The sequence below is a fragment of the Rutidosis leptorrhynchoides genome, chromosome 2 (assembly GCF_046630445.1).
Source record: "Rutidosis leptorrhynchoides isolate AG116_Rl617_1_P2 chromosome 2, CSIRO_AGI_Rlap_v1, whole genome shotgun sequence".
Taxonomy (NCBI): domain Eukaryota; kingdom Viridiplantae; phylum Streptophyta; class Magnoliopsida; order Asterales; family Asteraceae; genus Rutidosis; species Rutidosis leptorrhynchoides.
In genome coordinates this window covers 518,588,924-518,602,874 of record NC_092334.1, presented here as the reverse complement: position 1 = coordinate 518,602,874, position 13,951 = coordinate 518,588,924, and the positions used below count along the sequence as shown (strand labels likewise).

Sequence of the window (13,951 nt, the reverse complement as noted above, 5' to 3'; positions counted from 1 at the left end):
TTTTTAGTTGATTCTAAAGGGATGATGATAGAGAATAGCCCAGCCCAACAATGCCAACCGAAGCCCATTTAATGTAGGGTCAATGTGTGGACTGAACTAATATATATAGTAGTGATGTGAGCATGTAGGAGGCATCTTTGATTTTCAGTATTGTATTGGTATTTGGCCATGTAGGCTTGGGCAGCAAGATAATGTTTATCTTGACTGATTTTAGGCAGAAGATTGTGTGATCTTTCTGATTTTATCTTGTTTTTCATTTTCATCTTAATTAAACACATCATCCATTTATCATTCTCTGTTCTTCATATTATTATCTCTTTATTCATCATTCATCATCAGCTTATCATCTAGCTGATAGTTAAAATTAATTATCTGTTGCTGCTGCTATTATTAATCACAATTTGCTACTGCTGTCTTCTTAGTTCCTATCAGATAAGATGATTTGGTGGTGAGTAGGGGTGTCTTCGGTGCATGTGCGAAGTGTGCAGTCGCACAGGGGCCCCAAATTTTTAAGGGGCCCAAAATTTTGAAAAACCTATGTAATAATTCATTTATTCGTACATCGTAACAGAATAGCTTACTTGCGGTCTATCATCTAACAATAAAGACTTAATAGATTGACGTTTATAGGTATTAAAAAACAATATAATGGGAGTATTGACTATAAAGAGTTACCAATTACTTCGTTACAAAAAATGTTAGGATTATGATTTTATATAAACAATAGTATAACTATATCGAGTTGACAACTATTTGAGAATAACACTTTGCATCGGTTGTTTTGAAACTTTTTAATTATATTGATTATGCTATCATAGTATTATATATTATACGTATTGAAAAAATTAACATTTATAGGGGCTCTTTTTAAGTTTCGAACAGGGCCTCCGAAATTAGCGAGATGGCCCTGGTGGTGAGGCATCTGCTATAGTCTGATTCTACAATACGCAGGTTCTAGATGTGATAGTAATGAGTATTGAAAATGGCCACAAAGTTGTTCTGGGATTATCTCAACTTGACCCTAAGTGGATATTCTTTTACTAATCAGTATTTAATTATTTATATCCTTTCGGTGCGATAATCAAGTCAAGTTCTTACTTCTCCTACAATATCTATTCATACATATTGGTTGTCCAACTGATATCACATTTACAAGCCCCTGTATTATATAACAACCCGACTTTTTCTTTTGTATTTTGTTAACGACCCTTAAAGAATTTAAGGAACTCGAACTGAAAACTTAGGAAAAGTCCTAGGTCGACTTTAAAACTAACCAGGTTATGAAAACCGAGACTATTTGGTTCTGTGAAACCAACGAGACTTGGGTAATTAATTACCAAACTTTTAAGATTTTTTGAATCACAATCTTTATCATTTAAGATTTTTCTAATCACGGTGATTAATATTTACTTTAACATTTATTATGGCTATCATTAAGAATGTATATATATCGTACATTTGATTTAATGGTACTGAAAAGTCAGCATTAACAGTTGTGTCCAATACATTTATGCATATTACAACAACCCTAAAGGTTATACACTTGGAAGAATCCATTGTGAAATTTAACCATTTGGAAACATGTGCAAGGTCTATTTTCCAGGGATTTACAAAGAAATCAACACGAACTCGTAAAATAGTTGTCACACACAGTTAACATTTTGTCTCAATCTACTCCCATTAATAAACTCGCAGTCAAGTACTTAAACTACAATCACTAACACTAGAATTACCAACACTCAACCCTTGCAGTACCCAATGCTACAACTGAGTTTATTAAAATTTGCCGACACAACAATGTACAATATAAATTTCACTCATCAGGAGCATTAAACCTAATAGATTTACTAAGGATGCAACTCACAGTAACACAATTTACTCCTATTGCGACTTCGATGTTCCAGTGAGCATTACTGATCAATCAAGGTGCCAACCGGTATTCCTCTCAACGCTTTCGAAACATTCCCAGGTTCCAGCATGTTAAATATAACAACTATGAATACAGAAAAAGATTATAGTGAGTAACAGAAAATTTTATTCATTGTGTAGATTCAGAAAAAAAAATAAAAATAAATAATTTTTTTTTTACACCACGTTAACATACATCAGATCAAATGTAATACATCATCTGATGTATGTTATCATGGAATAAAAAAATATTATTTTTATCCTTCTAAATCTACACGATGAATACTAAACTCCAAAATTAAAAAATCTAAATTTTAAACTTAATTTTAATGTTATAAAAATAACAAATTACTTATCCCCTTATCCCCACAAAAGTCCTTATCCCTTGATCTCTCCCCTATATATATATTCAAAAAATAATTACAATGACTTTTAACTCCACACCTAAAGAAATCACATCCAAAAACTAGTATTTCTTAAGCCTCTGCAAGTAGTAGAGGAGGAAAGTATATGGAGAATACCAACTAAAAAATTACATTCAAATTACTGTTTCATTTACACAAATTTGTCCATTTTTTCATTATACATTTTATTTTTAAATTCTTAAATAATGAAAGTTACTAGACTCATATACTGTATCACAGGTACAGCTTCAATTTTTTATTTTTTATTTATTAGAAGCAATCCAACCATCCCTAATTTGTCAGTAATCAATATACTGCATACATAAGGGCTAAACAGATAGTAGGGATTTTAAAAAGAAAACACCGATGAAGAGTAAACAAACCAGGAATTTCATTCTCTTCGCAAAATTGTATTGCCATCAAATCCATGGAAGAAACATCCTTAGAAACAGCGTCACGGTACGAAATTTTATCCAGTGTGACCTTTTTTTCAACGATACCATTCACACTTGTACCCTTGATCACCGCATCTGCATTGACTGGTCAACAACCAAACATATTCAGTGGTCACATCAAAGACGTAATCAGAATAAAAAGCTTTTATAGACAGTTTCGAGCATCAGATGTAAGAAAATAAATTATTTATTATTACGAATGGACATAAGCAATTCATAACGAAGTGTCAAATTTAGAAGGATATAATTGTCATACTCTCAGAGGCTCTTAAGGCTGCTGCTGTATCAGTAGTAAAAAGTGGATTACCAGTGCCGGCCCCAACACCACCGAAGATAACGACTCGTCCTTTACTAAGATGACGCATCGCACGAAGTCTATTATACGGTTCAGCAACTTCTGGCATTACAAAAGCACTCTGCACGCGTGTTTGAATACCTAATTTCTCTAAAGCTGACTGAAGCAATATTGAATTCATAACAGTAGCCATCATGCTGCATATATTATGATATAAAAGCATATGATGATACAAGGTATAACAATTTACGGTAAACACCACAAGTAGAAATATAGGATTATACATGACAGCAAACAATAGATACGTACCCAATCTGGTAAGCTGTAGGCCTATCTAAATCAGTCGCTGACACCCATGAATCGCCACAAAAGAAGTTACGGCCTCCAATAATAATAGCCACCTACAAATCACAAGTGATAAATATCATACATGAAGAAACAACGTACTTCGTATTTACTAATAGTGTGCTTACTTGCATATAATTTTTAGTGTTATAAATGGTGACCGTCTCGGCCGACTTGTTGGTTTGGTGACTAGCCCGACCATTTCATCCAAAAACATCTAATAAATCGATCACCGCTAAAAAGTGGGGTCAAAGTCGGTCAAAGTCAGTAAAATCGGTCCGCAGGTCTGAGCCAATCATAGTAGGTCCGAGTCGAGCCTGAGTAGTCATAGTAGGTCCAAGTCAAGCCTGAGTAGTCAAAGTCGGTCATAATCAAGGTCGGTCAAATTTAGGTCTTTATATGTTTTTATATGTAGACATAGACGTGGGTGGGAAGACCAAGTGAAGATCAACATGAGGGAGCTATTGTTGACCGAGGACATAACTTTTTGATAGGATTGTGAGGAGGTCTAGAACTAGAATAAGAATAGATGAGTAAGATTTTTTTATAAAGATAGAATAGATTGTCGTTTTGTGTGTATGTGTGTTTATGTATGCATGTTTATGTATGGATGTGTTTTTGCATGTATATTTTATGTATTGCATGCATGTTTGTTTATGTATGTCTATGTATGTTTATGTATGTAGGTAGGTATATATGGTTATGGATGGATGGATGGATGTATGTATGTATTTTTAGGTGTGTACGTAAGTATGTCTATGTGTGTATGCTTATGTATGCATGTATGTTTATGTATGTATGTTTATGCATGCATGTTTGGAGGTTAATATATGTATGTATGCTTATGTATGTTTATATATGTTTAACGTCCTTTTAGTGTAGCCTTTCTTGCTTTTTATTGAGCTCCGTATAACACACTTACGTACGTATCGATTTTTTTTTTTTTTAATATTGTTGGCCAGAGGTCCTTCCGGAAGCTATTTCTCTGCCCTCGAGTGGAGAGGATGACTTCTTCTCATGTGTGGAAAATTCGATCTCTACATGTGGGTGGAGAAAAACGACTTCTCTTCTATTCTACTATTCTAGGATAGAGGAAAGATTGTCTACATCTTACATCTCACCTCCCTTGCTTGCGAGGGATTGGGTGTTGTTGTTTGTGCCCTATATATATGTTTGAAATATTTAAGTTTGATATATATTACTATAAGTCAATGTTAGTCAACATCCGATTCCCCTGACTTCAAAGTCCAGACCGACTCTGGCTCGCGACTTATCCAACCTTGATAATTTTTTTGGATTTATCATCTTCATTCTTCTAAAGATGAAAGGTGTTTTTTTATCTCTATATCTCAATATATCTATATAATAACTAGTTCACATTTATGAGCTCATTTTTAAATGTATTCCAATTCCAATTCCAAATAAAAAGAGTATATATGGTTAGAAAGTGTAAAATGAAGTTTTCAAATTGTGGTTATAAATTAGGAAGTGTGTTTTCTATTTTTAATTAAACAAATTAAAGAAAGTCATATTTGAGCATTATTTATTTGTTTTGAGCTTTTCATCTAAAATCTGAAAAGCACCCATTCTTCTAGAACTGAATGCAGCTCCATCTTTACAAAAGTTAGATAGTTACCTCTACACCACTGCGAGAAGCCGTTGCTACTTCTTTTGCAATTTGCAATGCCACCTAAAAGCAAACACATCAAGTTTAGCATGTACGTTTCAGCAAATCTTTACATGAAGTCTAATGACAAAAAGAACTCAAACCTTCGGGTCAATATTTTGACTGCGCCCAGTCAACGCGGTACCACTAACTTTAAACACCACTCGTTTCCATTTCACATTTGCACTTGATTTTGCACTCCTCGGAAACAGCCCATCGTTAGGAGCGAGCCTTTATATACATCATATCATATCAAATTCGCACATATCTACTCGTAATATATTACATATACATATATATATAATACATATTACGTATATATATATATGTATACATATACATATGTATATATATACATATGTATATATATACATATGTATATATATACATATGTATATATAAGTATATAAGATCACATAATAATACAGTCTATAAGACATATCAGTCATTATACACAAATCAATCACCTTTCATCACCTTAAACTGCTTAGATGTTTAAAAAGTACCCATTACTTTTTTATATGCGCAGTTAAGTAATGGCGGAACCAGAATTTTTTTTCAGTTTTTTTAAAAGCGTAACAACTTTTTTTTTGTTATGGAGGTTTTGGGGGAAAAATAGAGGCTTTTGGGCAACAATACGGTGGCTGTTTGGCAAAATTTTGAGGTTTTGGCGGCAAAATATGGAGTGGGACAAAATGGAAAAATCCAAAATTTGTGCACTAAAAATTTCAAATCCACTGCCCCCGGCCCGTTCTGTTTCCGTCCCTTCAGTTAAGTCTGTTACATATAACACGATACTAAGCAACCATCGCATAAAACTGAATCATAACAAACCTTGTGGACCGTCTTAAATTGGTAGGGGAGGAAACACCGAACGACCTATCATCATCTTCGTCCGAAACAGCTATCGCAGGGCTTTTCGTAGCCGTTGCATTGCCGGTTTTTGAAGCCGTTAGATCTCCAAATGCTTTTTCCATTTTCTTAAACCAAATCCATTTACTAACACCATCATTACTCTCCAATCTCTGTGTTTCAAGCTTATACCTCTTCTTCAAATTATCGACTTTATTCTTACACTGTTCGACACTTTTATGCGATTTTTTATCATCACAATCTTCCACCAAATCAGCTACTACCTTCCAATCTTTAAAGCGCAAAAGACTCCGATTCAACGCCAGATATTTATCCGTAAACGCATCAAGAAGGATTGCGACCTCCGATTCACTCCATTCTTCTCGATTCTTCCGTTGTGGATCTGTACCGCCGCCTGAATCGTGCTTAGGTTTCTTGATCCTCCGTTCTTCAGTGACGTCAATTTCCATAGATGTTGTTAAATTTTCACCGGATGTGACGGGGGCAGGTGTGATGGCAGAATTGACAGCGGCAGGTGTGACTGGAGAACTGACGGCGGCGGCGGATTCGGTGACCGGAGTATCTCCGTTGTTACTGCCTTCGTTGATCGGAGGTGATTCGACGTTTGTTGATGAAGCCATTGATGAGAGAGGAATTAGGGTTAGGGTTTCTGTGATTGCTGCTCCGGTGCGGATGAAAAAATAGATAGACGGAGTTAACGCTCGTTAAGTGTTAAAAGGTTGTTGGTTCACTTGTTTCGTGCCGTTATGAGTCCTCCGTTATTTGTTTGTAACGCTTCCGTTAAAGTGTTGGATTCCACATCATACTTCGGTTTCACTTGGGATCCTTCGAGTATGTGTTTAAACTACAAAGTACAAACAGTACAAACGTAGTACTACGTATTAATCCAGTATCGGACATCTAATTAAGCTTTTTCTTCCAAGTATTTATATTTACTCTTTTAGTCTTTTAAGTCTTCTAAATATACGAATGTAGTCCTTACATGGTAATACATGTCACCTTATACCTTTTTAAGACCGCATGTATCGGGGCATAACAGATGGGGCATTAGCCCACATGGCCAAATCTAACAGTGTGTAACGCTGTGATAGTTTCACTAGAGGTTTCAAATTTAACTATATTATGGTTAAACGTAGTTCTAAGAGCTATGTTTATCATTCTCCTTATATATATATATATATATATATATATATATATATATATATATATATATATATAAAGGTTAGATCGGCGGGGAACCTTTAACCCCGTGCATCCTTTGGATGCCAACTGCTTACCGGGTCGTGTGCAGTCCCAGGCAAGTGTGGTCGGAATCAACCCCTGTTCCAGCGCCAAACACAAATGGTGGCTGATTCAAGAATCGAACCTTCGCCTTATTTGAGATGAACAGCCATTTGACTTGGTCAACTGGACATTTGCGGGGCACCCTGGCCACCCAGGCTATGCCCGGATGGTTTTTATATATATATATATATATATATATATATATTGGTAGGATCAAGAGGGAAGTAATCAATCCGGGAGAAGCGGGGGAAGCAAATTTTTTTTTTCTTTTCATTTTTTGAAAAAACTTTGTTCACGAACATTATAGATGAGATGAAAATATAAACATTTAGTAGAGACACTTTGTGATAAATATTTTTATTTTGGTGGGAAAACGCTCGAAGAAGTAATATATAACAATTATCGTGTTTTTCGAGCGTATATTGAGGTTTTAGCTATTGGGGTTTAGATATTAGGGTTTAGATATTAGAGTTTATAGGGTTTAGATATTAGGGTTTAGAAATTTAGGATTTAGGGTTTAGATTTAGGGTTTAGATTTAGGATTTAGATTGAGTTTTTAACACGAACGGTTCCAATCGGGGGGAAGCGGGGGAAGCAAAAACTTTTTTTTCGTTTTTTAAAAAAACTTTGTTCACGAACATTATAGATGAGATGAAAATATGAACATTTAATAAAGACACTTTGTGATAAATATTTTTATTTTGACGGGAAAACGCTCGAAGAAGTAATATATAACAATTATCATGTTTTTCGAGCGTATGTTGAGGTTTTAGCTATCAGGGTTTAGATATTAGGGTTTAAGTTCATAGGGTTTAGATATTAGGGTTTAGAAATTTAGGGTTTAGGGTTTAGATTTAGGGTTTAGATTTAGGATTTAGATTGAGTTTTTAACACGAACGGTTTAGAGTTTAGGGTTTAGGGTTTGGTGTTTTGGGTTTATGGAATAAACTCAAAACACCAAACCCTAAACCCTAAACCCTAAACTCTAAATCGGGCTAAATTTTACTTCACAAAACATGAAAAAAACTTCATATTCTTCACGAACAATATTATCTTAAATGTTATTTTTGTCGATCGTTTTCCCGCCTAAATAATAACATTCATCACGAAGTGTCTCTTCTAAATTTTCATATTTTCGTGTGATTTTGTTGCCGGAAAAAAAAAATTCCAAAAAAAACGAATTTTTTTTCTTCCCCCCCGATTGGTTACTTCCCCATTGATCCTGCTATATATATATATATATATATATATATATATATATATATATATATATATATATATATATATATATATATATATATATATATATATATATATATATATATATATATATATACCTAAATGAACCCTAATAAATTATAAAATACATATTCAACAACTATATAAAAATCAAAGTGATGGTAAAGTGTTATCTTAGAGTTCATTATTGAGTGATTGGAGATGTAATCTTCAAAATTATCATGAGAACAAGCAATTAGGGGATGTTAGCGATTTTGTAGATGGAAAGAAATGGAGTAGAGAGAGAAAGGGGGTAATGAGAAAGGAATGAGAAATGAAGAATTTGATTTGATCGGATGTAAATTACCAATATTAAAAATAAGTCCGTATTGTATTTTATGAGGGTATTTAAGGAAACTACTTAAAAATATGGTGGAAGGAGTAAAAAGTATGGTGGAAATATCAATTCCCATTAAATATATTAAAATTCTATAAGTTATACTGTATTTGACTTTCCATACGCATAATAAATACAGTATATTATATCATACTCTATATATATATTTTTTAATAAACACATGATAACATTAAAACAACGTCATTTCATCAACAGATGAAAAAACGAACAAAAATACAATCGAACTAAAAACATTCCAAAGTTTGAAATGAGTAAACGAACTCCTTATTAGTTTGTTATTAATATGTTTTGAAGAATAATAAAGACTCTTCTTGTACATTAAATAGTACGCTTTCAATATTTCATGTCAATCTATTATTTAATTATTTTAAAAGCTATTAAAATAATATAATTTGCTATCATTTCAATATAATAATGGTTTTCTTGTGCTTCAGATGGATATTACAAAGTCACTGTAGCTCGAAAGATCATAGATGACATTATTCTTCCTTCAGCACCAATGAACCAAACCCCTGAATCTTAAACCCTAAATCATGAATCATAACCCCCCAAACCCTACTCTTAAACCATAAACCCCTAAACTCTAAACCATAACCCCTAAATCCTAAACCCCTAACCTTTAAACTCTATACAATAACCATTAAACACTAAATCCCAAACCATAACCCCTAAACCCTAACCCTTAACCTCTAAACCCTAAACCCTTAAATCGTAACCAAATACCCTGACCCTAAACCCACTCTGGGAGCCCCCGGGCCGCCCTTGGATCAACAAACCACCCCCAGACTGTAACGACCCTACTTTTTCCGTTATATTTTACCGTTTATTATTTAACGACCGTTAACTGTTATTCGTGTCACGTCATTTCTATGACCTATATTATTATTTTTGTGATAATATATTAATTATTATGTGTTAAATGAATATCTGTATTCATATTTTAAGTTATACGTTTCTACGTGTCGCGGATTTCTATCCGGCGAATCTTTTCGGTTTTCAAACCAACGGTCGAGCTTTTGGGATTTTTAAGTCCTAATTATTTTAAATATGATATTTTAATGTCATATATTTATATATAGTGTTTATATATATTTTTCATCGCGTATTTGATATCTCTCCGAATAATTAATCGCGTAGTCGTGTTTTCGCGTTTCGGGTTTCGTTCGAGCATTCGGGCCACAAGCAAATTATCAATTATCAAATTTGGGCTAAATGGGAGCCCACTCCCACCCCCATTTGGCCGAAACCCTCTAGGAGGGGTGTTATGTGCCATTTTGTGAAACTTGTGACTAGTTCCATTTTAATCTCTAAAGTATATTCATTTCTTTTACAATTCTAAACCTAGAAAGCTTTTCTCTTCTCCCTCTTTTTCTTTCTTTGGCCGTCACCCACACATTCACCATCATCATCATTTCATCATCAAATCAAGCTTGGAATTTAGGGCTTTTAGCATCAACGGATTCCTCTCGTTCTTCTCTACACGTTGTTATCTCTTAATTCTTGATTAGGGTATAAACCCTAACCCTAGCTTTTTGATTTTTCATATATTTTACTGATTTTATATGTTATATTAATGGTATGATGATTATATGTTATTGTATTGTTGATTGTATGCGTAGAAATGCTCGTTAATTCATGTTTTCGGTTTGATTGTTTTGGGACAGCGGTTTGATTGTTGTTTTCTGTAAATATAACTGATATTGAAGTGAAATTGAAGTGTTTAGATGAGTTCCTCGCATCAAGACATTAATTTTAGACTCCGGATTCATGTCATTTCGATTCCCGGAGCTCTAGATATGCTTAAAATGGTGTTTTGTTGAGATTAAAATGTGAAAACGAATTGAATCAGGTATGGTCTGACTTTGTGACCACCTTTGGAGTCTTTAGGGTGTATTAGTGTGTTAGGATTGATGATGGGATGAACTTTCATGTTCGGGTCATCGAAATCCGAGCCACGGATCACCCGGTATGACTAAAACATGTTTTTGAACGGATTAAAGCTACAAGTTGATTTATGGCTGTAAGTCATGACTTGGTGGCTGTTCTTGGGATGTTCTTGAGCACACTAATGTTTCGGGTGGGTTGGTTAGGCGAAGATATATATAAGACTCGCTGAAAACTGATTCCCGGGGCTCAAGTTATGACTCGATGAACTTTTAATTAAAACTTATGGTTATTAAATAAGACTTATGATATAAATAATGAATTTCATTATTAATAAATTACTTATGATATAAAAAGTAATTAGTTTAATTTAAGACTTATGATATATATATTTATTATATCATTTATTAATTAATTATGATTTAATTAAGCTTATAATTAATAATACTTTTATTATTAATGAAAAATACTTATGATATAAAAAGTAATTAGTTTAATTTAAGACTTATGATATATATATTTATTATATCATTTATTAATTAATTATGATTTAATTAAGCTTATAATTAATAATACTTTTATTATTAATGAAAAATACTTATGATAAGTATTAAACTTATATTATGAGATTATTATAATAAGACTTATAATAAGGATTAATTAATTATTTAATTATTATAAGGCTTAGTTACTATTTAATTATAATTTAATTATTAAATACTTATGATTTAATAAGTATAATTAGAAACTTATGATATGATTGATAATTCATTATTAATTAATAATACTTATGATATGATTTAAAATCTATTATTAATTAATAATACTTATATTATGACTAATATTTAATTAATTAATTAAATACTTATGTTATATTAATTATATCATTTAAACTTATGTTAACTTTAATAATTCATTTAATTTAATTAAAACTTATGTTATGACATAATTATACATATATGACTTTAAATAACATTATAACTTATATTATTAATATAACTTATACTTTTAAAATTAACGTTGACTATGTTTGACCAATGTTGACTTTTGAGTTGACTTTCGGTTGACTTTAACTTTCAGTTGACTTATGTTGACTTTCTAATTAAGAAAACTTTCCTAACTTATAAACTTTTCAAAAATAGCAACTTTCTAAATATGGAAACTTTCTAAATTTGGAAACTTTCCAAAAATAGAAACTTTCTTAAAATAGAAACTTTTCAAAAATAGAAACTTTCCAAAAATGGAAACCTTCTAAAAATAGAAACTTTCTAAAAATAGAAAGTGTGTGTCCGTACGTTGTTCCGATCAAACCGATGCATGTTGAGTATTGTTCTATGTCTACTTGCAACATGTACAATAGCTATCATACTAAGACCTGACCTAAGTTAGTTATTTATATCGACCTGCTTTATTTATAGGTCGGCGTTGTGATTATTTCTGATCACTTTACTCCTTTTGCTGTTCGCATATTTGTGTGGTTACTTCGTTTGCTATTAAGGTAAGTTATAGTCCCATTTTTCTATTTTAAATCTTTTGGGATGAGAATACATGCATTTTATTTTTACGTATTGGACACAAGTGAAAGTTGGTTTAAATTATTCATTGTGAGTCGAACAAAAATATTCCCTAATCTGGTAATTGTAATCACTGGTTTCTACTGGTGAACGCGAATCCTATGGATAGATCTATCGGGTTTGACAACCCCATTTCGAGCTAGTCGCGCTAGCAATTTATAATCGGAATGTTTAGTACTTCGTATTTAGTTGAAGATACACTTGTTCGGTGTATATTATTTATTGTGTTTGGCAATGGTAAATAAATGGTTAAGTGGTTACCAGGTGGCTCACGGAAAATGGAATAATGTTTTTATATGTTTTCTAGCATATAATTTTGTGGTCCAAAAAGGAGTTTTTATGTTTTCAAACATAAATTTTTATGGTTTAAATTAAATATTGTTTGCAATATTAAACCTATAATTCACTGAACCATTTTGTTGACAGTTACTCGCATGTTTTATTCTCAAGTTCATGATTGATTGCTTCTGCTGTGCTTAGAGAGGCATATTTATGATGGCAGCGTTTGTTAAATATTAACTTGCATTCTATTTTGATACATTTAATAGTGGATGTTGTTGACTTTGTTTTGGTCAACTTTTGATTAAGTAATAATGTATGGTTTCTCTAAACTTACATATTTTGGTAGGTTTCCTTTATAGGAAATCATTTTTAAATAAAGAATGCAAGGTTAAATATCAAATTCATATAGAGTTATGATCAAGTTGTGGGACCAAGATAACGATGGTCGTCAAGTGTACTTTAACGGGTCGTTTCACAGACCACCACCAGTCCACCCTCGGACCACCGGGCCACACCAGGACCACCTGATATAATTATTAATTAATATTAGTAATACATATAAATAAATTTAACTTCACGAATTCGCGGGGTATTTGCTAGTATAATATTAGATATTGATATTAATTTTTTTTTAATGAACTATGATATATGATATGATATGATGAACTAATCCCTCCACCTAGAAAAATCAAAATATGTAATCACTTTTCTTTTATAAGTAATTATTTTACTTTTCTTTCTTTCCTTCTAATTCGAATATTTAAATCATCTTGCACTTATATCATTTTTCTCTCATTTCCTTTATACTCTATACTTTTTAAGTAAAAAAAAAAAAAAAAAAAAACTCGAGAATACAATGTAAGTTGCACCAATATACCAGCACTAGAATAATACCTGAACGGGATATTAATCAAAGCGGTCCTTTTCCATACGCACTCAAATAATTTGTCATGAACTTTTTTCGTTGCAAAACTGAACTCACAAATCGCCAGAACCATTCATATTTGCAAGTGGTCTTTTCCGACTTGCATGTTGAATTACGAGCCCAGACATTGCCTTCACCCCTCTCTCTTGTGCGAGTCTGTATCATTGTTGAATGTTGGCCCACAAAATTTGCTCGGGGTATGGGGTAAGTTTAGGAAAGTGACTATCAGATGAGCTTGACATTAGTTCATTTCAGGTATGGCATATGATATGAATATTATTATTCATGATTAATATTACGATTAAATTAGATATGTCAGTGTTAACGCATACAACATTTGCGGATCATAACTAATGAAGATCTTGATGGATTAAGGGAGATTGGTCTCACACACCAACTATTCCACAAAATGCTTGAACC

At 32.5% G+C, this 13,951-nt stretch overlaps 1 protein-coding gene and 1 long non-coding RNA gene across 2 annotated transcripts in view; one reads left to right on the top strand and one right to left on the bottom strand.

The window, feature by feature from the left end:
• LOC139894550 (uncharacterized) overlaps positions 1–13,951 on the top strand; it is an 80,530-nt gene that overhangs the window by 11,677 nt on the left and 54,902 nt on the right. The gene's annotated exons all lie outside the window — the stretch shown is intronic.
• LOC139892858 (uridylate kinase PUMPKIN, chloroplastic-like) lies at positions 1,654–6,819 on the bottom strand. Its single transcript, XM_071875988.1, has 7 exons — positions 5,908–6,819; positions 5,178–5,304; positions 5,044–5,097; positions 3,372–3,463; positions 3,024–3,259; positions 2,696–2,851; positions 1,654–1,993 (listed from the first exon to the last, which is right to left on the bottom strand). Exons 1-7 carry the CDS (start codon positions 6,564–6,566, stop codon positions 1,911–1,913), a joined length of 1,407 nt encoding a protein of 468 aa, XP_071732089.1. The 5' UTR covers positions 6,567–6,819; the 3' UTR covers positions 1,654–1,910.